The sequence below is a fragment of the Hirundo rustica genome, chromosome 2, assembly GCF_015227805.2.
Source record: "Hirundo rustica isolate bHirRus1 chromosome 2, bHirRus1.pri.v3, whole genome shotgun sequence".
Classification (NCBI taxonomy): Eukaryota; Metazoa; Chordata; class Aves; order Passeriformes; family Hirundinidae; genus Hirundo; species Hirundo rustica.
Window position 1 is genome coordinate 31,878,959 of NC_053451.1, and position 25,233 is coordinate 31,904,191.

Below are 25,233 nucleotides of genomic sequence, written 5' to 3' on the forward strand. Positions count from 1 at the left end.
GTGCTTTGTAGACAGTCAGGTGAAGGTAAATCTTTTGAGGACGTTCTTCATGAGGTCCCTGGGGCAGTGTAAACCTGCCAGCTGTATTTACTTTACTCTTAAGCTTTTAGGCAGCAGTGTCCAGCTTGCCCTGGCCCACAAGCAACTATTGCGTGCTCTGAGAAACATGAAACTTTTCCTCAGAGTCAGATTTGATGCCTTTATTTCTTTGGCCATGAGAAAAATAGAAATTTGAACCCTTCCCCTCAGTCAGGACTGAAAACTACTTTAGAGCACCTTCTAGCCACTCATGTTCACAGGAATTCTCTAAATCACTTAAACCTTCCCAATGTACATTTCCTGATGTTCTGATAGAGAAACCAATAACATGAAGGTAGTGAATGTTGATTTTATTTGGTTTACACCATCTTCTTCAGCTTCTTTGATAACATGGAATTTAGACTTCATTCTGCCATGCCTGCACTCATCCCTGCAGCTTGTGTTTGAGTCATGGAAATACCTCTGTCTGCTGAGATTATATTTTAAGAAAGGCATCAGAGTCCTCATCTAAGACTGCAAGAAGTGGAGAATATAATGCTTTCATGGTTGGTCACTCTACCAGTTAGGTCACCTCAGCCTTACAAAATCACACCTACTTGTCAACTTGAATTTTTCTAGCTTTGCTTTCCAGCGCCATACCCTTCTCAAGCCTTTCTCTGCTAGACTGAGAGTCCCTCTCTTGGTGAGAGCTTTGGCTGACATGTTGTGATCTGGAACTTCCCAGTCTCATTCATGTTGAGATAAATAGATAAAGTCTTTCTTGCTCTCCCCATGAATGCATTTTTGTAGAGTTTTTCTGCCCAGTCTTCATTCTCCACTGTTCTTCAGAAATGGCATCGGACCTGACAATATTAGTCACATCAACGCTGCACAGGGGAAAAATCAGCTTCCTACTAGCCACTACAAGTAGAGTGTGATGAGTGAATGTATTCACTTAGTTTGTCCATCCAAGCAATAAGTTAGACAGGTTTGCAATGGCATCATGTCAGGATCACACTGAAGACTTGATGCCTTGCTACAACTCCGAGAGTCAAGGCTCAGCAAACTTACATGTGTACCCTGGCATCAGACTGCACAAGAATATATTTTGTTTAAATGAAATCTGTTTTACTGAGTAATTGAAATATTTGACCCTTATTTCCTAAATTTATTTTCTAAATTTATACTCTTTCCCTGGTTACACATGCAAAACCTGTACAGAATCAATCCCTGTTGATTGTGCCTTCCACGTCCCTAGTGGACAGGACAGGATAGGATAGGAAAGGAAAGCGTAGGATGGCATGAAAAAGAATAGTCTCCAATTCAAACATAGAAGATTTAGGCTGAGCATATTAAAAAAAAAAAAAAAAAAAAAAAAAAAAAAAAAAAAAAAAGCTTTCTATCAGTAACAATAATATATGTAAATACATTGTTATCACTAACAATATTTATAAATGACTCAGATGAATGATAGAATCCATTTGACCAAACTGTAGACATCTGCAATGTAAACATCTGTATCTGAACTCATCATTCTCTACTACCTTTGCAGAGATAAACTTTCAGAATACAACTGTTCTCATCCTAAAGGGAATACCTGACATAACTCATAAGAAACTCACCTTGAATGGGTCTGTTTCTCTCCACCTGCCTGTAAAGGAGGTTGAAGTAACTAATTCAGATACAGACTTTTACCCTGTAGTTTTATATAGTTGCATCAGAAATTGTCAGGAACAGTTAAATATAGAAAAGAGGTCACAGGTTTGCATGAGGTATCTCTGAAGGCACAGTCACAATTCAGTGATGCTGTGCTATTGTACAGTGCTGGCTTGCTCTAGTAAGATTTCCATAGTCCAGCCACTGGAGAATACTGCCTTCCATTTAGCTCTAAAAGGCTTTCTTATGACTCTGCTGAAGTGCATAAAAGGACCAGAATGACAACTTTCACAAATGCTCTATTTTGTTGGACAGCAAGAAATAATGGATCACTGTTATAAATATATCCACAGAGCAAGTTGGTTTTGAGCTTCTGTCTCATTTTATCTCCTTTATATTTTCAGTTGCACTTTAAAATAAAATATTATGTTTGAGGTATAAATCTGACCATTATTAGCTGTAATGTTTAGTTTGCTTCACTGTCTATGGCTGCATCTGTTTTCTAGCACAGGAACTATTGGGTTCTTTGCAAAAAGAAAATAACTCCTTGATTTAGCACAACGATCCTGACAATATAGCTGGTTTTCACTCCTGTGGAGAAAAACACCCTCTTTTTCTCTCCCTAAGGCCTTCCCCAAGCAAATTCAATGTAAGAGATGGAGAGTATTAACTTGGATTCACTGAGGAATATTGCTACAGTAATTGCAAGTGGAACATTGATGAAATGCTAATAACATTTCAAAAGATTCATCACAGAGTTTCCATCAGTTCTTTTCAAGGCAAGAGCAGGAGCAGTAAGTATTAAGCAAAGAAATTTAAGACTGAGCCTGGAACATTTTAAGGAGAGAACCAAAGCAACCACACATCAACACACAGGTATGCGGGTTTAGACAGCTTTCCTTTCCTGAATCCTTTTTTTTAAACAACTTTTGTGTTTGTCATCTTGGGAACTGTCTATTCTAGCCAAATTGGATTCTTAAAATGGGTCTATTATTATGGCAGCTGAACACTTCCATGTAACCATGCAAAGCATGTGGGAAACGATGCATTTAAAGGAGCACTTCATTTTATTAACTTGTAAATAAAAATTAAACTAAGGAAGAGGGAAGGGAAAGGGCTCTCAACAGCAGTATGAATCTTTCTAGGGCTCTTCACTCAGTTATCTATCTTCGTCCTTTTTCATATCAGAAATGTGTTGTCTTCACAATAAGCAGGGAATTGCTAAGAGTAGTACAGAAAAGAAGCACAAATATTTAAGATACTGCCATCTCTGGGTTTTTCAATGCATCCTGCCTTCTCTCTTCTTAAAAACTCTTTGGGGATAGTCTTGAACAGTTCCAAGACTTTTAAAGCTTAGTGAGGCAAATTGCAACGGTAGGAATTGAGCAGTCCATTAATTACAGAATTGTTTCCAGAGCAAGCTCTCATTAGTCATTGTCAATTGTCATTCCACATCAGACATTTCAAACAGGCACAAAAAAGACACTGCAGCATAGGAAGTAGGTGAAAAGCTGTGAAAAAAGAGGCTCTGATGGAATTTTCATACTTCCAACGCTTTCAAAGCCAAGAAAAATTCTCTGACACGCAACCTAAATCTCCAGTCCTGACTACAGTTAAGGAGAACCAGGTGTCCAAATTACTTAGAAAAACTCAGCAGAAATTCTGTCTTACTCTTGACTTGGTAGAGGGAGCTTATTCAAGCTCTAATGCACTTACTGCCAGTATCTAGTGCTTGAGTGAAATCTAATACTCTCTGTTCTGGTCACTTTATTTGGACAATAATTCTGATCAGGGAATTAAATTCTACCAACCTTGTGCAGTTCAGAGAACACAGAATGAAGTCAGCAGCCCCAATATTTGCAAAATACTTACTCATAAAATGTTGTCCAACCATTTTCATTGCTTTTAGTGGCTAGGAGACCAGAGTTGCCGTGGTAAGTCATCATGGCTACTTCATGCCCCTGTGTTGTTACACTCTTGAGTGCACTGTTGGTACCAATTGTCACCCAGTAGACTTGGCCATCGGGCACCACCAGCCAGAGGGGCATCCCTGTGGAATCTCTTCGGATATTGACTAAGTTGCCATTATTGTCAGTGATCAGGGTTATATCTCCATCTCCAGAATAAGTAAAATTGTAAAGATAATCTCCAGTGGTAAGGCTCTGAGTATAAAGGTGCTTCCCACTGGTGTCAAACAAGTAGAGTTCCTGGTCTATGGGTGAGGATAACTCATACAGGTTTTGTGTGTTGAGGAACGGTTTGTTTTTCCGAATGAAGCGGATTCGGATATTCCCCAGATCAGCGACATACAGCTCCCCATCTGCACACACAGCAAGGGAGGACGGCGCGTTGAGCTTGGCGTCCTTGGCATAGCCGTCGTCCCCCGAGAAGCAGTCGCAGTTGGCGTCATTCTTGCAGTCGCAGCTGCTCGGGGCACCGGCCACCAAGGAAATCTCCCCATTGGTGGTAACCTGTCTGATGCGGTTGATCTTCTTCTCATCGGTCTCAGCGATGTACAGGACCCCGTTATGGGATACGGCCAGGGCGGTGGCAGACTCCAGCGTGGCATGGATTGCCACCTTGCTGAGGAGAAAGTGATCCATGCCTGGTACCTGGCAGTGCATGGGCCGCCCCGCCACGATGCGCACTTGGTGGTTCTCAGAGATCTGCAGCACGACATTGTTGTCAAGGACGTAGAGCGAATTATCCATTGGATTCACTGCCAGATCTGTGGGCCATTCTAGACGAACCTTCATGGTGGAAAAACACAAGGGAATTTTTATAGCAACTTTTCTACTGCATGATTGCTAGAAATCAATCACATTGAGGATGGAATCAACATGGATTAAAGGGGGAATGGGTGAAAAACGCCACAACTAATTATTACTCGATAGGTGGCCATAGAGGATATAACTTGCTGTGAGCTGGGGGCCTTAGCTCCTGGCCACATGAAGCAGTTACATGAGGACATCCACACTCTGCACTGGAACACTGCATGGGAACAGGATGATGGACAGAGGCAAACCGTTCTACAGTTTTCCCCCTCTTGTGCTTTTTGAATCGATGGAAGTTGGACCTTATAGCAGAGACCTGGGACTGTAAATTTTGCTGTGTGAAGTGCCATGAAATCAGACACACAAAACCGTGATTATTTTACTAAAGAATTTTTCACACAAGTGGCTGAACTCCTCTTGGTAAACAACAAGGAGGGATAGACACAAAACTGGCAGCTGTGCCAGCATGTGTGAATATCTAAGTTATAACCTATGGTTTTCTGCTTTATGCTGTAAAAATGCAGAATAGCAATTCACAGGAAATTCAGGCAACTTCAGTTCATGGAGTGGAATACTTGTCCCTTCACAGTGATTTTCACATTTTGTTTTAGCATAATGGAAAAATGGGTTCAAGAGTGACACATCCTGGTTCTACACTGATAATCCACTAAAACAGTGACTGGCAACACCACAAGTGAGTGAGCACTAGAATGACCTAATTTTTAGCTCTGTTTCTGCAATACACTCTTTTCAAGCAAGTCTTCTATTTTAGTTGCCAAACCTAAAAAAACCTGTTTACCAACAGAATTCAGAACATTTTTTTTAATAAAAAACTCAAAGTTGTGCAATTTTTTTATTCTTTTGTTTTATTTCGGGTTTATATAGAAAAAAAAGAAAAAAATCAGTCTTGTGTTGGTTGAAACCTATCAGTTCCAGGATAGTTTCCTTGTTTTGAACCTTCTTTTCTGACTATCCATCTAGTTGCTGCTTCTTGTAATTTGTCTGATACGACTAAGTTTAGAGGGGTATTTTGTAACCTTATTGGAAGGAGGAGGAGTGGATGCCAGCAGACTCAGGTCCAGGAAACCAGCTTTCACTGTGATTTTATTTAAAACTGAGTAAGAAGAGACCAGGTAAGATTTACAGGAACACAGGAAATTCCTATTTTTAAGGCCTGTAGTTAAACAGCTCTGCTATAGCCATGCTTTATTTTGATGCTTCTTTATGCCTTTTCAGCATTTTTAAGTGATCAGATATAAGGTATTTAGTTCATTGTGTTTTCTAACGCCTGGGTGCATGAGGTTTATTTTCATGGCTAAGCAGTTTGCTGAGATCTGTCTACTCTGGTTCTCTGCTTGCAAAATCTCCTTCCTTTTCTCAGCTCCTGGCCTATTTTAACCCTTCTTGTAGTAAAACATTATAGCCTGTGGTTTTCTCTTTAATAATGCATGCCTCCATCCCTTCAAGTGGTCTTTAAGCTCTGCAGTCTTCAGTTAGCATCAAGAGCTGAGTTTATTCTGAACTGACAAGGGAATTTTCAATTTCTTAAAAAACATTCCTTGTCAACAGTGGCAGCTAAATATTTCATGTCTTTATGTCCCAGGGAGCCTCAGGGACCTGGCAGAAAAGACCCTTCTATCCGCTATAAATGATGAAAAGCTGCTTCCCAAGCTGGATTTTATTTTTTAATTAAGCTTGTTCTCAGTATGTTTCTCTAGAACAGGAGTGGTTAATCTGCCAATAATCTAAAAAAGGTTCCTGTCATTTTATGAAAGCAAAAAAAAAAAAAGTCTTCAGCTGATACATGTTTATCTCCAAAGTGTCTGAACAGGACATTGGTTTACATAGGAGCTACATAACCTGGAAATAAATAATTTTTAAAGCCTGATTACACAACGGTCTTGTGCTAACTGACCCTGAAGTTCACACAAAGAGGAAACTGTGTCTGTAAGATGAGAAACATATTACAAGGTGGCTTTTAACCATCAAAATTTTGCCTCTGTAGAAGGCAGAACAACTTCTAAAGTCATAATTTTGGCTTGTTCATAAATTACAGACAGTGGGAGCCAGTTGCAAGGAAGCAAGAATAATCTTTTCAAATTAGAGGGAAAAAACAAGAACAGATTCCATATGGGAGCATGGAAATTATCTAGGTAGTTACAAAAAGGAAACCCCATTGACATCTTTTGTGGCTGAATAACAGTACTTAGCCCTCCAGCCATGATCTATATTTTCATAGGAGAGGACAACGTTCCTGCAATCAGGCAAACAACAAGTGGCACAAAGGTTTCAAAGGACACTGTCCTAAACTGGCACAGTTTGACAAGTTAGCCAGTGCCACACAAGACTGAGTACTGGGCTGTAACAGATTGCTCTTCTGCACCATCCAGAAGTAAAGCAATCATCAACATGAGATTTCTTTTTCTCTATTCTTTTTTCTCTCCACCTTGAAGCAGCAGGACTTAAAAGCCCAGCATGATGGTAGCTGCAACCAATTTGCAATTTGATGCAATTCAAGATTCTTGTTTTCCTGCTGTTGCTAATTTTGGCACCACATCCTCCAATCAGTATTTCCTATGTTAATTTGATTCAGGTCTAAAATTGTGCTGGGCCAAATTAGGATGAGGGGAAGAAAAGAAAAAAACCTGTGATTAGCTAAGATGTTATAATGGAGCACAGCATACAGTCCATGGCATAGTGAGACATGAGCATAACAAAACCTATCTTCCCAGGAATCTTGTACCTTCCCACTGACTGGGAACTCTGAAAGAAGTCAGTTCTGTGGCTGGGACATCACTGAAAATCTCACCCCAGAAATCTATGAGTTAGGGCAGTCAAGGGTTTCCATGTGTCTTTATAGGGTAACTCTTTTATGATCTGGTCAATTTTATACCATAAAATATGGAGAAATGCAACCCCTTCTTGAGCTCTTACCTCTTTGTCAGACCTGCTGGAGAAGCCCACAGACACACAGATAAGGGTGAAGGTGTAGGTTTGCATTCTGTCAAAACAAAACCAAACCACTGTCTTACCTGAGAAATGTCCATAACAGAGTCACAGCTGAGAGGCCGAGCAGATGTCAAGTCATTGGACCCCAACACAGTTGAGATGATCCCATTCTGATCAATCCGCCTGATCATGGTGCCGTCCACAAAGTAAATAAGCCCAAACTTGTCCACGGTGATGCCTGGGGGGGGAACAAAGAAAGACAGTCAGAAAGTGAGGGCAGCCTGACATGAGGAGCAGTATATTTTATGGCATTCTAAAGGGATGAGGGAGAGCTGGGCATGTGGGAATGGAATCCTGGCTATCAAGTGCTTTGAACTGGCACCATTCCATGGAAGGCACTTTCAAGTGGCACACAATGCAATTCAGAAATCCCTGCTCGCTCCTGGAAAAGGGCATGGCATTCGGTGGACTGCTAAAATGAAAAGGTTTCCTAATAACTGCATGTCTTGCATGTTCAGAAATCTGGTTTTATTGCTCATGGTATGAATGGTAAGCCACGCACTCAAAAATGTTACACCGATGAATCTTTCAAAAATGGAGATGAAAAAAGGCTGTGAAAGGTCCATTGGGTCAATCAAATTCCAGATAGAAAAATGAGAAAGGGTTTTCCCTAGGATAATCCTACTAATATACAGTGTTTCACCTGATTCTGAACCCTGCTAGTGATCAATTTCATTGTCCAAACCTCCTTTATAGACATACTCCTGTCAGTGGATTTGAGGTCTGCTGACAGCAGTTACAGGCTGCTGATCTCATTTCTTGCCCTGCAGATATGTGCCATTTCACCTCCCCTTAAGCGTAATTTCTCAAGTATTTGTAATGTTAGCACAACCTCCTTTAATCCTCTTTATCCTAGGCTAGCTACCCTCTGCATCTTCCATCAGACTATTTAATAGTGCTTTACACTTTCTAATTAGACCTCATAACAGTCTATGAGTGGGATCATTCTAATTTTACGTATCAGAAAATTAACAGATAATGCAATTCTCACAAGGTCACAGAGAAAGGTCATGACTGAGGCAGGAATAAGAAGTTAGGGCTCTACTCACCTCTCCTTTGTGCAATTATAAATTAAAATAACTCCACAGATACTAATAAAGTCATTCACCTCATCTATCCTGTGGAGGCAGAATGTCACTCAGCATAATATTTGAGTGTGTTAAAGACACTAAAAGCTTGTAAAGAAACAGAAATAGAATGTAGAAACCTGTAATATATTTTTCTATGCAAGTGAAAACTCTGCTTGAAATATATGAATATTAGGATCTTCCTGTTTGGCTTCTTTTGCTTGCAGGGTTAACAATCACTTGGCAAAAAGCAGACATCTGCACTGTGCATCTAAGCAAGTATCTGAAGCTATTCCAATCAGTGGAGAGAGAAATCTACTTTGAGAGTGCAATTTGTAACACCCTAAAGCCCATATCCCCAAGAGATTATATAAATCCTGCTAGAAATACCTTTTCCTCTCATTTGACTATAAAAGGAGGCTACAGCAAATATCTCTAAAGAAAACATTTATATTGTAGGCAGATTAAATTAGTGAACTGAATCCTTACTAGACTGTCTCTCTGGCTGTCATCTTGATGGCAGAAATGATGGGAATTCTGTTTCAGATAGAAAGCTTTGAGAATGTTTGAGGGGTGATCCCATCTTGTGCTCCTCCAAAATGCTGTTTTGCAGCCAGATGCCCTTATTTGAAATACTTATCTTCAGTCTGCATCTACTGTGAGCTCTGCTGCGAAGTGCAGATGAAGCAGTTCACAGATCAAAATTTCTAGATTTTCGTTGAGCAGGGACTAATCCTCTGATTGCTTTGGCAAGTAAAATCATGGCCTTCAGCCAGTACCGTAAGAATTGCATGGACTGGAAGCCACGGAGATAGGTGATACGTGGAAAAACATAGCAGATTTGATTATAAGGAAATACATGGAAGATAATCTGGCCTGACAGAAAAAACATCAGGACTAAGTTATTGTTTGAGAGAAAGAACAAACTTCTCCTTTGAGCTGAAGTAAAGGAAAGGATTCAGACACAGTTGCAACCTGTTGATTCAAAGTAAATTAGGAGTCAGAAAACTGGTGTTTCAGATCATTGAGCTGAATGGGAGCTGTGTGTTATTGCCAGGAGGCAAAACCAGTATTTTCGTTACTTCTTCACAGCATCATCCTGTTTGAAGGGCATCACTTTGACCTGTATCGGATATTTGACCATCAGAGCAGTGTGGTTTCAGAACAGCCTCTACTACAGTGAAGAAAAAATTTACTTGCTGCTTTCAAGATGAAGCTCATTAATTTTGGAGAGGATTATATAGCAGGATTGCTGAGATAATGGATGACAGGACAGAACTGACCTAAAAGATTGCTTCTAGTCCTACACTTTAATACTTGTGTTCAATTCATGTCAAGGACTCATCTTTGTAGGACCATGAAACAAGAGTCCCCAAGAGGAGCACAAGGTAACTTGGAACATCTGAATTTATTGAGGGTGGCGAGGCACTGGCAAAGGTTTCCCAAAGATATTGTGGCTGGCCCATCCCTGGAAGTGTTCAAGGATAGGCTGGATGGGCTTTGAGCAACCTGGTCTAGTGGAAGGTGTTCCCCCCAGGGTGGGTAGGAACTAGATTGTCTCTATGGTTCCTGCCAATCCAAACCATTTTATGATTTGATGAATGCTATCTTCATTTGATGAATGCTATCCCACTAGTGTGGGAGAAGCCACAGTAGTGGTGGCCATTTATTCTCACTATATAACATAAACACATCATTTGTATTTTAGCATTTTGTTAAATACTTGCAGAAGGGTCTGATGGGATAAGCATCACTATCTCACTGGCATCCATGGCTTTCAGGAAGCTATCTTCACCGGCCATGAGATTTGTCAGCACTATGCCCTCTTCAATGAGTCATCCAGGATACTGGCATGTGGCACCTGTCACTGGCATCTGCTGTTGAAGGTCTCTGCTCCTCTTAATTATTTTGCCTACTGAGTGTCAAGTTTCTTTATGTTTGCTGGCATTTGCTTAAAAACCAAGATCACAACTGAGCTCTTTAAGCACTATGGTAGGCCTGCTTATTTTGGAAGAGGCGTGATAGAAGGTGTAGTTGATCAATTGGCTTTTGTCAAACACAAGAGTTGCTTACCCACTCCTTGGTTCATAACGAGTATTTTGCCTGTCCATTAGTCTGTGTGACAAGCCAAAAGCCAGTGAAGGGTGGCAGGCTGAATAATGTGATTTTCAATGAGGCAGAATTTTCTCCCTTAGCTAGTTCCATATGTATTGGATTGGATTTATCAGCAGCGTCTGCTGGCAGTGGCTTGCTGTGTGCAGTGCTGGGGTTTGATGGCTGGTCTGATTACCCAGTTACTGTAATAATAACCTGCATACACTTCGGCCCTCAAGTCAGCTTTGATCAGCTGACAGGGCACGACTTCATTTTGCATTCCAGCTTAGACAAAGAGCTCACACACCCGAGTAAGTTGAAGTGGGATAGCAAAGTTACCACTTATCACCCTGCTCCAGGGCAGTAATTCTTATCACTTATCACTGAGCACTTCTCTGCTTATCCCTCTTTCATGGAGGCTAAGCAATCTCAATTGCCTCACATTTCCTGAGATGTTCTGTGGGGCAACAGCGTTTGCATTTGTCAAAGCCCCCAAATTCCCACTTGCACACATTATTTAAGTGGCAACTGCTCCAATCCCTTCCTGATTTTGCTGATTGTCTTGGAACCAAAACTAATTATGGAGAAGAGCCCTGCTATCCCACAGACAAGTGTCTTTGGATATATGACTTCTGTGAAAAGGGAAAGAAACATCTCATGGATGCTTTGCAGCAGATTGTAGAGGTTAGGTTGGACCTTTCTGTTTCCTTTCTGATATAGGCACAGTTCCAATGCTGGGAGCTGGCTCCTGCAAATAGGCACAGAAATGGGTAATTCATATGTCATGCGTGTTAAGCCCAAGGCCTTGGCTTGCTTTGGTGGAAGGCTCCTCTCATGTTTCCATAGGAACATAAGGGAATTACAGCCTTTCAGCATATAGCTCAAAGTTCAGCCTCACAGATACTGAGAGGAAACAGCTGCTGCCATTACCCAGGTAGTGTTGCAGATCCAAACCTTAAGTTCTGAGATATGAAATACATATGCCATGAAATCACGCTGGCTCCCCTTGCATAAGCAGAGATCTCTTACAAAACAAGGGCTTGTAGCACCATGTGCATCACACCAGTGAGCTGTGCTGAGAGGAAGTCATGACATGATGACATTTGCTTGAAATGTCAGGACCTCATAGCATGAAGAGGTGACAGCACATTATGCTGCAAATAGCTACTGGATCATGGTGAATTTGTTGTAGAAGAGAAACCACTAAAAGTGATTGCATGGTGCACATAGCTCTTGTTAGGAAAAGAAAAAGGGGAAAAAACCCCTTCTAACTGAAAAACAAGGTGCTTAAAAGAAATCCAGATTTGGAACTTTCTTGTCTGACTGGATGCTGAATGACTGAGTAATAAAATGGCAGATAAAAATCAATGTCAATAAGTACAGAGGAATTCACAGGGGAAGGAGAAAGCCTAACTGCCCATTTACATTGACAACTTGAAAAAGAGCATACAGGAAAAAGATTCTGGAATTCCTGTGAAAAGTTTTCTGCTATGATCAGTTTTGTGCTATGCAGTGGCCGAGAAGGGATCTATAAGACAGCAAAGAATTAGCAATGACACAGAAAAAAGAAAAGAAAACAGTTTGGCCTCAGAAGGACCATCCTTTCTCATGACCTGGCTAAAGAAATTGTAGAAATTATTAGCACAGGGCGCCTGGAAGAACAAAACTAGGTGTTCAGGAAGGTCTCTAAGACAGTTGATGCTGGTACATAAGCACAGGGCTGGTGCAACCTCTTCAGAAAGTCCTCTAAATGCTGATGACTAGCATCTGGAGTGCTAGCACAGGGAGACCACATTGCCCCTGCCCCTAAGTGTCTTTTCTGGCCAGAGTAAGGGACAGGAAATTTTGTTCAGTCAACTTCTGGTCTTCCTCAAATGGTCCTATTATTATCTGATCGTAAAAATGTTAACAGATTGTGGAGGGTTGTTTTCCTCAATTAATTCTGTCAAACTTTTCAACACTTAGCGAACAACTGAGATTTTGTTTACACATTCAGCAGGGCAGAGTGAAAGAACCAATCTGTCCCCAAATTAATTACTTCATTTCACATTGGTGTTACGGTGCTAAATGAATGAGATGCCCCCTCCCTCCCCATGTGCCTTCCGAAACCTTCTTCCTATTGTGTCAGACTTGTCACTGCAATCTCTCTTAATTGCAGGCTCCTTAGTAATTTCTCTGCCACAACATTTTCCTGAGAAGAACCAATGGTGAGTACTCAGATGAAAATAAATGCTCTGACAAGCTGGAGTTTTAATTTTTCTTTAGATTGCTTGTAGAAGAGGATCATTATTAGCAGATGATAATTAGGAAGTGGTAACACTTTAATTTGCAAGGATATATTGAAATTCATTAGCATCTGAAAGCTGTGCTGTGCTCTGTGGCAAATGAAATGGACAGATCAGACTGGTTTGTAATAGCTGTGATAAATACCCTGACCAAACCACTGCCACCCCTATTTCATCTGTGGATCTATCTGTCCTGTGTTTCTGTAGCCTACCTTTATTAAACAAGCCAATGATGGGTAAAATGTGAAATACCTGGAGGGTTTTAGCCCCCCTGATGTTTTTCTAAGCTGATGGTCTAAAAGGAGTTCTTCCTCCTTCACTGGAGTGAGACAAGAACCTCTGTCCAGAAAGTACTTCAGAGAAATGTATTGACAGGACAAGAGATAATGGTTCTGAACTAAAACAGGGTAGATTTAGATTATATACTATAAAGAAATCCTTCCCTGTGAAGTTGATGGGGCTGCCCAGAGAAGCTGTGGATGTCTAATCCCTGTAAGTGTTCAAGGCCAGGTTGGATGGGGGTCTGAGCAACTTGATTTAGTGAAAGGTGTCCCTGCCCATGGCAGTGGGGCTGGAACTGGTCTTTGAAGGTCCTTTCCAACCCAAAGCATTTTATAATTCTATGAAATTAGCCCCTCTGAACTCAAGGGAGCTGAGGTGAGAACTGGAGGAAGTGATCAAAACAATGGGGGAAATTCTGCTGCTCAGAATGTACAGAACCATTCTGAACAGTGTTTGCTGCAGTGGGGACCTCATTCTTCCGGCTATCAGATAGAGCAGAAGATCTGAGAACATGGTTCATCACACCTTGAACATGTACACTGTTACAGAGTGAACCACCTTCAGGGAACTAGCTTCTTTCCACTGAGAAGAGACAAAAAAACCCCTACTTAGACCAGATGATTGACTGGTCCAAGAGGCTAAAGGTATATGCAAAGGCATATGTTGACAGCTCATGACTATTTCTCCAGTCTTAATGAATTGCTGGTTTTCATCTGGCAGGAAGATATCCCTCAATATTTTCCATTAAGCTGCAAATATCAGCTAATTAAAACATTGTGAAAGGCAAGATATTTATTCCTTACGACTTTTGAAAAAGTGAAAAGATGTCCTTAAAATAAAGAAATCCTACTTGGCATGAAGCAATTATGTTCAGAGTGGGAAAAAAAAAAAAAAAAAAAAGAAAAAAAGAAAAAAAGAAAAAAAAAAAGCTTTAGGCCTAAAAAGGAGAGATGTGTGAAGAGCATGATTCTTGAAAAACTGACTTTCCAAGTTCTTCCCAGGCCAGCTGATATCTCTACAGCTACAGAATAGTTTTCTAATTTTCTCTGACTTATGAACACTTATGAGTGTTTATTTGCCTGCCAAGACACAGAAGCAGAGGGTCACTTGAGATCTACTGGTTACTTATACAATAAATCAATTTTATTTTGAACTATTATGAAATACATGAGGGAAGAGCCTTTGCTGGATTTTTCTGCTAAGATCAAGCACTGCAAAGGTATAAACAATGGTGACATTACATTGTCAGCATGAGTTTTCCCTGTTCATCATTTATTGAGGGGACTGGGGAGTGAGTCACACCTGTCACAGCCGTTGCCTCATCAGAATTTGCAAAGTCAGGTTAGAATCAGATCAGGGAACACTGCTTAGGAACTTTCTATTGGCAGTATGGGCTTTCTGCATTATTCTTTTCTTTTTGTCATTTTGCTTCATGTCATTTCCTCTTTCACCCTCAATTTACTTCTGTTTTGTGAAATTTTGGAGCTAGGAGGAATGAATGTATGGATTTTGCTGTTATATGATTGAGGTGGAAGAATGGCCTCCTGAGAGCTTCAGTTGCCAACAAGAAGGATTTCAGTGCTGAAAACTTTGAACTCCAGAGCTGTTTGCTATAGCAAAGCAGAAACATAAGTCATCTAAACCATGTACTGTTCAGCCATGGATGGAAATGAATAACATCCCTCTTATCTTGTACAAGGGAGAACAGAGGACCAACAAAAGTGGTGGGGTATTTTTTTTTTTGCACTGATTGAACTTCAAAGAGGTGCAAAAAATTGGATTACAGATTTCTGGATTCCCTGATCTCATGATTCATCTGCTGGACTGCCCAAATCTCTCTGCCCAAGTCACTTAATTTTCTTTTCAGTAGGCCTTCTCATTTCAGTGAGACAAATTCTACACTGCAAACTGACCACCAGTAACTGTTCCTTTACCTGTGGTTCTGGCAGTCTGGGTTTTGACACTTTCTGGCAAAAAAAAAAAAAAAAAAAAAAAAAAAAAAAGGCCCTCCAAAGTATATTTTTCTGCATCCTTGCCAGGAAACAACTAACTGACATTTTAAAAAAAATCATCACAGCCAGACCTGACACAAAAACTCATTCAATCAGTTTGCGTTTCGTGGATTCAGTAACAACGTCATCTCTATGTCATGAAAAATAACTTCCTGAGAATCATAGAATCATTGAAGGGTTTGGGTTGGAGGGGACCTTAAAGATCATTTAGTTCCAAACACTTGCCATGGGCTGGGACTCCTTCCATGAGATGGGGCAGATCAAAGCCCCATCCAACCTGTCCTTGAACACTTCCAGGGATGGAAGAGAACTTCTTTGGGAATCTTATCTGCTCTTAGAGAAATAACTTTCCATAAAATCACAGAACGGTTTGGGTTGGAAGAGGCCTTTGCAAGTCATCTAGTCCAAAGCCACTGCCATAGGCAGGAGCACTTGTTAAAGGATCCCCAGGTCTCACTGAAGGGTTGCTTTACAAAGAGGCTGGGACAGGCTTGGCCATTGTTGTGGTGAGGAAGGAGGCAGCTACCACTCCCCGATGCAATGAAAAAGAAAACCTGCAGCACACTGATGTCAAAGCCAAGAAACCATAAATAACTCCTTGCACTCTGAACAGCTGTGTGGAAGATGACACATAACAGGCAAAACTGCCACATCTCAAAAAACATTCCTGTATGGGTGTCCTTCTCAGCCCTCTTCACAAATATGATCAAAAATCTGTGTACAAACAGTGCCTTCCACCTCCTCTCTACCACCCCCATGTCATCTCTGTCCCCTCATGTGACTTTATTTTTCTGTCAGGAGCTGTGGACAGCTGGGAGGAGTGACATCTTCCATCTGCAGAGCTTGTTACCTTGAGATTGCCAGACTGAAGTCTTGGCTATACACAGGACTGCATATGTTTGGCTAAACCTGTTTTGAACAGGTTTTTAAGTTTCTTTGAACCTGTTTTTAGTTCACAGCCATGAAGGCTGTGTGATGCTTTTATTCTGACTTGACTGTGCTTTTATCACATTTCAGTATGCTGGAACCAGGTGAAAATAGGCTGAATTAGACCACTCCCATATCAAAGTTAATATCCACTCCCTACAGGATTTAAGCTGAATGCTGTGATATATAATGACAATGTCTAAACCACCATTTGCATATCTTTGAGCTGTAGGGTAGTTTTGCTGCCCTTTTATATATAAATATATATATATATACACAGCAATGCTTATTGGGCTTTTTTTGAATGCCAAGAAAGCCTCAGTGAACTGAATGTTAGGAATCCAGCCCAGGTTGGGAGGGACCAAACACTGCTGATAAGGAGGTGCAGTGGCTCAATGGGTATAAAAGTGATGGATGGATTTATTTCAATGCCCTCTGGACACGCGCCCATCAGTGAACCCCTCTGGTCTGGCATTCCTCCCAGCTGCGTGAATTTGAAGAACCGCAATACAACTAGCTGAGGGTGAGACATACTCACTTATTCCCAGGAGCAAGCCCTTAGGATGTGTTTTAGAATTGGAGTGGAGAGCAATCTTCAGTGTAACTAAACAAGCTGCTTTCAAAAAGCCCCCTTTAAGAAAGCCAGTAGAGAAGAAGCAGTCTCACCCCTGGGATTTGTAAGGGTAGCATCAGTGCCTTTGCCGCCATCTCCACAGCGGGTATCATCAAATGGGAGGCACTGATCCCCAGTTCCAGCCAAGACCTCCGAGTTCTTCACGATGTCTTTCACTGATGTGGTTGACTTTATTTTATAGATACGTCGGCTGTTGGTGTCTGACAGGTAGATGGAGCCGGTGATCGGATCTGTGGTCAAGTAATACTTATGAGCTGGGCTGTGGCTGAAAAACAAGGATATGACATTATTAATTTTTTGGGTGATGTGTTTCCTTAAGTCAACAGGCAATGCAAACATTTTAGAGAATAAAAACGCACAGGGCAGAAAGACTGGGAAAGTGCAGGAGTGCTGTTTTGGACAAGGTTAGTACACGGTGTGTTATAGCACAGGATACCAAGCTGAATCCATTAGTAATCACTGTGCCTTGGGTGCTCTCTGGCATGGAGGGAAGCAACCGAAAGAAAGGGCTCTCCGGTCTGAGCAAAAACCATGCCAGAACTACTCAAGGTTGAGTCCCAGTGCCTGTGTTTGCTTAATTTACTTGTTACAGACATAGTCCTGATACTGGTGTTCGTGCAGTGCCAGGAAGTGAAGGGAAAACACAGGACAATAGGGAAATAAAACAAATAATAATGAAAAAAATCTGCCCTCCTAACAAAGACTAATATAAACTCCAAAAGGAGACTCCCTGTATAAAGCACTTGAAGATACACCCTGCAAGATCACTGCATCAAGGCTCATCTGGTGCTCTTGCTGACTCCAGCAAAGACTCTGAAGTTCTGTCCTGCCCTCAGGGAGATTAAGGGAATCCTGCCACTGAATTCAGCTAGACCTCAATGATGAGAGAAATAAAATAATTCCCTGAGTGGCACATTTTGCCCCAAGTAAAGCATGAACTGGTATTAGGCTGAGGAACCTGAACAACAGTCTCTTGTTGAACACCCTCTGCTTATTGTTTCCTTGGACACAAGAAAGGGTGGCTGAGAATATGGGATGAGCAGACAGAATGATAATATTTTTAGCTCCATGACTGCAACGTTAAATGAGCCCAAAACTGAAGAAATTAATAACATAGACTCCACTTTATGGAAAGCACCCAATAGGACTGGCCAGAAAAAAACCAACCAGATGGGTTTAGACAAAATTTCAACAATTGTCTTGCAAGGATTTTACCTGTATTTTAACATAGATACTAAAGTTATTAGTATCTTTTATTAAATTGTTAACTACTAGTGTGTATTGAGCTGCATCTCTTCTAAGCCTGAGACCAATAGGTTAGACTTTTAACATCTGTCCTGAATAGATTTATTTTCCTTTAAGAAACCTTAAGTAGTAATTAGAAGAAGTATGAAAACAATCTACTTTTCTCCAGAACACTGTCAAGCTGTCCAAACTCATCAAGTCCAAAGAATTCATAATAAAAATCTAGGCCACAGCTCACAATTTTGCACTTAATGGAATTGTTCCAGGAGAAGTTGACTAGAGACCTGAGTATCAATCACAGTTGACGCTATTCTGCATATAGAAAATTCCTCTCAAATTCTATGTTAGGAAAACTACGTCCTCTTCAGACACGTAAAAACTACTGAGTTATTATCTTCTTTAAAAAGCAGTAAACTGGTTCTTCATTCAAATTATTTAATACTATCGGGGTGGGGGAAAAACACCTTTCTGATTTATTCTGGAATATCCCTTGTGATTTATCCTATTAAAGTCTGAACAGATTTCATCTCCAAAAATGACACTGATTCTTGCTAAATAAAATGCTCTGACCTTCAAGACAGCTCCAGCCTGACAGTTCAGTCTCCACCTGTATTCCTTCCCAATGACAGCAGGCTGGGAGGGTATTATTTCATTTACCTGCATGTCACTCACGCTAAGCAAGTGGCTTCAGCCCTGGTGGAAGAAGTTCCCTGTGGGAATCCATCATCCATTTTGATCAGGGCCTTGCATTTTCTGCTGGCTGTCCTAACAAAGCTCTGCTGAATGTCAGTAAGCTTTTGAGCTGCTCATAATCTCTATTTCGCATGGGAGGTGGACAAGAATAGGACAGGTTTAATGGTACTTTGTAATCCTTTACCATCTTTGACTGGCAAGCACAGATAACTTTCCCTGAGCTTTAGAGAAGGCTATGTGCAGATGGGCAAAGGCAAATGACTTACCCAGGGATGGAGAAAAATGGGGACAGAGAGAAATTCCTGCTCCCCGCTCCCAGCACTATTGTTGTGATTTATTTTTGGATTGCACAGCCTCACTCTGGTGGACTTTATTATTGATTACAATCTTCTGTAAAAAAGAGAGCTCTTAAAACAATTTTCTATTCCCAGTTCTTGTACAGAATAGAGGCTGAAACAATCTGTTGAAAATGGTCAAGCTGGAATTTTACCCCAATGGACTACCAACAGTTTTCAGCACTGCAGAGAGATACTATCACGCTCTGTCCTGGCATGAATTGCACAGTGTTATACACCGGAGGGTTTTTTGTCACTCTGAGATTCTTCAGGGTGAAAGATGCTTAAATAAACATACGGTGGTCATGTAAAATCTCCCCAACCCTTTCCATTTATCTGTGATGGTGCATAAGCAGTGGAGCCAGGAAGATTGGGGATTCGCTTTTTATTTAAAGCCACAATCAACAGGCAAATCCAAGTGGTAAATTAGACTGGGCTGAACAGCAACTGAAATAAATATGCCTGGGGTGAAGCAGAGAAGACTTTTTCCCCCCTTTCATCCTCTCTTATTTCTCAGCTAGGTAACAGTCCAAAACAAAAGACAAGACTTTTTACTATTCAAAAGACTTGATCGGCTGTACTATTTGTAGTCTTAGAATATTTATCCCCCATACTGGCACTGCCACTAGAAAATGACTGTGGAGGAAGAGCTGATTTCCCATTCAGAGTGTTCCTTGAGCTATTTCAGTTTTTTTTAAGAAAACCTGAGCAATGTATTGATATTTTAAACTCCCTGAAGTAGTAACACTGAAGTTGCCATGATGGGATGGGCTGGTCCCTAGCCAAGAACTGACACTTTGATGGCTATTAGTGGGCGTGATGGTGTAGTCACTGGGAATGAGAACAGTTTCATGGTTCTGCAAGCTAAAGTGAAATGGAGGTGATACTGCTTCCCTGTATACTTGCGACACAGTGATGTGCTGGGAAAGCACAGGGAAATCTTCCAAGTCCACAATGATCCCACCTGTTTGGGATTGTGTATAGTCTATTCCATACATCTGCCTTCACCCTTTTATCATTCTCATTGTTTGGACAGGATAGTGCCAGTACCATTTAGGGAGCTCTGCAAGTATGTTAAGAGACTCAGACTCCATTTTAAAGTGTTTGTGCTTTACGTGATTCCTTACACACAGGCATAGGGAAGAAATGGGATACAAAGTTGGGTGAGCTGGCAGAGGCATGAGGCTTGAATTGTGGATTGCTTCAGTTGTACTATGATATATGCACAGACTTTGAACAAAGGCTAGTATTCTCCCTTCGGGCCCAGAGCCCATGTTTTGGAGGAATCCTAGGAAGGAACCTCCTGCTCCAGAGTGGGAGGCCAGTCTCTAAGAAATAGAGATGAGAAAAGGGAGATGGTCCCTTTTTTCAGCAGGTTCCCTACAAAATATTAGCACAGCAGACTGCACCTTTTTATTGGTTCCTGTAAAATGCCAAGGGCTTCATATCACCAAGCTTTAGATGGTTATAAAGTGGATGCCCACATCAGAGCTGGCTGCCTTAATTCCCTTCACAAACAGTGGAGAGAAATGTCACCTTTTGAGGTAGGACTTGTCTTCACATTTTCAACATTTATCTTACAAGATGAATTGTATCTTAGTTTCTCAAACGCAAGGGCATCTACCACTTCCTCAGAGGACAACTTCTGTTACTGGTAACTGTACAGCTCTGGCTCCCACTGTGGGCAACAGACAGGAGCAGTCACACTACCAAAATTAGTTACCCACAACCACTGACCTGGATAAACCCCTGGGGCTTCTTTGTATCCGATGTCTCTGTTTAAGGACACAAAACCACCTCTTCTTCTGTGCCAGCTCCCCATTTCACCTCTGAGCCTTGCTGGCCGTATACATTTGCTGGTGACTAAAGAACTACCAAATTCCTGTTGCCAGGAGGTTTTTGTTCATTGGAGCTGTGTTTCCATGGCTCCATGCTAAGCACCCCGTGGCTCAGAACCAGACGATTTAATTGTAGCTTGTGTGAGGTACTGGTCTTTTTTTCCCTGGGTGGCACTCAATAGATAAATACCTAAGGAGGCCAGACAGTGCAGCAAGCTGAATTTACACCCAGTCTTTTAGTGTTCGCAGTTTGTGTGTGACGCCCAAAGATCTTCTTGTGTGACACACGGGACAATAAAACTTTATAACAATGCCATAAGCCAAGCCAGAGACTGTGAGGGACTTTTTATTTGATCCTAGGGCTGTTTGCTGAGATACCTCTCTTTGTCACTAACTGTAGACTTCTCTCTACCATATGAATGGAATCCAGAAAGGAAGAATAAATTTAAATATGGCCACTTTTCATATATTTGCAAGACAGAAATATCTCACTGCCCTCCATGTTCCTGCAGAGAAGGCATCATGATTTAGTGATGCTTTTTGGCTTAGCTAACATTCCTCATTTAGGCCTTTGCGGAGTTAGACCTTGACTATGCTCACAGAGCTGTAAAGCCACATCTCTTAGTGGGTAGCTCCAGAACGTCTGGAGATCAAGCTCACCACAGCCTACATACTGAGGAGGACTTCCTTTCTCCTGAACTGAGGCAGCTTTAGCATATGGATTTCATATGGATTTTTCCAAACCACTAAGTTTCAGCCTCCAGGGTTCCAACACAGCCCTGTGGACCTCACCATTTGCACCACTGCTGGTCACTGGTGTCAAGCTTAAGATCTTCTGGAGTTCAAAGCACTGGAGCTTTAGCTGAGATTACACCCACTGAGGGTCAGGAGCAAAGAGACTTCCTAGCAAGAAGTTTTAAAGCAAAAGCCACAGAACAGGCACTAACAGATGGGTGACTCCTTTGATGCAGTCACAGATGGGAGTATTTGATCTGGAGCTCCTCACCTGCTTCCTCCCTCCCTGATCCCCTTTGGGCTACACTGAAGCAAACATGTCTTGGATTTCTTTCACTTACTTTCTTAGTTTTTAGGAACTGCCTAAAGCTGAAGCCCTGCCAACTCTGCCTGACAATCTGCAGTGTTTGTGGCCAGTCCACAGGTCTTCCTTCAGTTACTGCTTTCATATACAAAACCTCTTCCCATAACAGATATCCATTCACTGTCAAAGCACTTCAGTGGCTGTGCATTTCTTGGGAATTTGGGATCCAACGTGGCTGTTCCAAAGTGAAGTGAAATTTTCTGTGGCCTTCAAATTATGTGAAAGAGTAGCTGGGGGGCTGGAACTCAGCCTGATGAGGACCGTCAGTGAAAAGGTCTTGGGTACCAACCTCCCAGCCCTGCTAATAGGTGCTTTGGGCCAGTCCATCATACTGTGAAGCTCAGCCCTTCGTTATTGTTCTGGCAATAGGATAAAAAATCAGTTTCTACTTAATTTCATTTCCAGGCATGCAGATAAAAGAACATTTCTGGTTTAGCATAGCTTCTATAAAGTCAAAGAAATAGTAAATGAAAAGCATGTAGCAAGAAAAATCCCCAATCCCAAATGCAAAAGAAAACTACACACACACACAAAAAAATCCCAACTCCACACAGTCTAAGCTTCTGATTTAGAAAAGCAGCCAGGGAGAAGGATGGGAAACTTGTCAGTCGGAGAAGTCCTTGCAAACACAGGCACTGACAGGAAGTTGACATCTTCTGGAATGCAACTGATTGGATCAAACCCACTGAAACTCCAGTGAACCCAAGTGACAAATATTCTTAGTGACAAAGCTCCAATTTAGGAGTCTCTCTTTTATCCTGTTTTCTTGTCATTACTCTTTTATTGCATTTCCTGGCTAAGGTTCTGAGTTGTGCTACCTCCTATTTGAGCTTGACAGACTTTCATGTGTCAAAGCTCTCTATGAAAGCTCAGACTGAAAAATGTTACAAAAACTAATTTCCCTGGGTTGGTGATGCTGGGGCACATAGGGATCTTCATTATGCCTGTTAAAACCCCCAAACTCAAATGAAGGCTTTTCACTGTACGAGAATTATTTTTCCATCCTAGTTGTTCCAGTGATCTGTATCCTGATGCTGTTCCCGTTCTGCTTTCTTGGTTAATTCCCACCCCTTGTTCTTCCCCCCTCCTCCTCCTGTTATCCTGCTTCTCCTGCCTGTACTTCCCCTGTCTTCAGCTATAACAGCTCATGCAGAAGCTTGCATGGCTCACATCGTGATTAATGGCTCCCAGTTCTGATGACTGATTGCCTATGCCAGTTTTAATCACGCCAGCTTCATTTGCTATTGAATCATCTGGAAATGGCACTTGTGGCTCACTGTGTAACAACATGCAACAAGACAGGGAGCAGCATAAGAATTCTCCACTGGTTGGCTTACCTATGTCTGAAATCTTTATTTCTGACAGAAGACAGGAAAGCAGGGAATAGAAGAAAGAATGAGGTGTTAGCAGCTCAGTTCGATGCATTATTAGCAGATTGAAAACTTGACAGTAACTGTATCATACAATGCAATAATAAATAAAGACTTAGCTGGAATGACATTGATGTATTTTATACTGGATATTACTTGGCAGTGAGCTCACTTATACACTCCTGCATATCACAAAGGAAGTGTGATCTCACCTGCTTGGAGTTACTCACACACACAAGAGATAGGACCATCAGACTTTATCTATCATTCAGTGCAGCACTGAGCTAAATAGATGTAGATGCAGATAGCTTTACATTTTTTTTCACCCTCAGTCAAAGCAACACCTTGTGATTTATAAAGGTAACTTAAGAGTGGCACAGTCATTGGTGGCAGTTCATTGCTGTAACCTCATGAACTCCAGCCCAGAGGACTGAAATTTTGCCGAGCTGGACATTTTTCATAGGTCTAAGTTACACACCCAGCTGCAGCTCTCTGCGACCCACAATGCATTTGTTTTCCAGAACACTACACTCCAAAGCCACCCCTGCAAACAAACCTTGGAGCCAAATAGTGAGGGTGTTAATCTCAAAGGAGATGCTGATTTGAAAAGACACAAGCAAACTCCATTTAGTCCAAAAGCAATGGCTTTCCTCCACAGCTTTTAGGCAGCCGACATCTGAACCCACTTACTTTATAGCACACCAAAGTGAAGAAATGTTCATTAGATCCAGTAACCTGAGTGTTTGCACAGATGAAGCAGCAATCGTTGCAGCAGATTTAACTCTGGAGTAAATTTAACTCAGTGGCTTTACACAACAGCCAGCAAAGCTGCTCTGTCAAGGCTTCCAATTTTCTCTTCCCCAAAGAAGAAACACTTTGCAAAACCTCTGTTTAGTCTGGTATTTCCAGTGACATTGAAACGGGGATTGGGTATTCAAAATTGTACTTCTGGGAAAGAGATAATAATCCTGCTCCATTGCAATGGGATTTGGGCTCACGTAGGCCCTTCTGGAAATCTCACCTTTGGTCATTAAAATAACTTTCTGGCACTGGAAGGATAGTGCACCCTAACGAAGACCAGGTCTGAAGGCTTATCCCAGCTTCCCACCTTACAAACATGAGAGATATTATGTTCTCATGTATCATGGAACAGAATAGCAAAAATTACGTTCTTGCTTCCTTTCTTGAAAGGTGCCCCAGCCCTCTGAGGTGCGCATACCAAGGCAGCTGTTCTGTAAGTGCCAGCCTTCTGGTGGCTGTCTGGATTTTTGATTTTTTTTTTTCCATACACCATTTTTTTCCCCATACACGATCTACAAGGATTTTTCTGAGTGCCAAAGAAGACTTTTGGCAAGGTCTAATGACTATGGCATGTCTATGCATGAGGGACTAAGGGGATCTAGAACAAATTTGGCTGCAGTCCTTGCAGAAATGCAGTACTATACTTGTCCTCGGCAGTGGGGAGATCTGCAGTTCTGAGGAGGAAGGGTCTTATTTTTGGGAAGATTCTCACTTTCAGGCCACATCTTGAGAGGCAAATGGGAATACTGAACCTTCCTACCAGGCTATCCTCATATTGACTTCTCAGGACCTGAGTTTAGGCCTGTCAAGCACGGAAGATTCATTCAGGAATACTCTTTACTCTATAAGACTTTCCTGGAGTGAGGCTTGTCTGGCCACGTAAAACCCAGAACCAGGCCCCATTGCTTTGAAGTGGATGCTTGTATTTGTTGTGGAAATTTTAGATAGGAAAAATATCCCCAGTGAGGTCAATTTGAAATTTGGTTCAGTCACAATTTATGCCATTTTCTCAGAACTTGTGACAAATCATACTTTCCCCTCTGCTTCATTGTTTTCAATGGATGTTCCTGCCCCTTACTTCTTATTTCTCCTGG

The 25,233-nt window shown here is 41.5% G+C and overlaps 1 protein-coding gene across 9 annotated transcripts in view; it reads right to left on the reverse strand.

The window, feature by feature from the left end:
• Nucleotides 1-25,233, reverse strand: part of TENM4 (teneurin transmembrane protein 4) — a 585,909-nt gene that overhangs the window by 36,325 nt on the left and 524,351 nt on the right. For 6 of the 9 annotated variants that reach the window (XM_058419235.1, XM_040055308.2, XM_058419240.1 and 3 more), the window contains 4 exons: nt 23,306-23,326; nt 16,791-17,023; nt 7,481-7,635; nt 3,547-4,424 (listed from right to left, as the gene is read on the reverse strand). In XM_058419235.1, coding sequence (XP_058275218.1) covers nt 3,547-4,424; nt 7,481-7,635; nt 16,791-17,023; nt 23,306-23,326 — 1,287 coding nt within the window. The remainder of the gene's footprint in view (nt 1-3,546; nt 4,425-7,480; nt 7,636-16,790; nt 17,024-23,305; nt 23,327-25,233) is intronic. The other 3 variants (XM_058419241.1, XM_058419238.1, XM_058419236.1) reach the window with 1 other exon arrangement.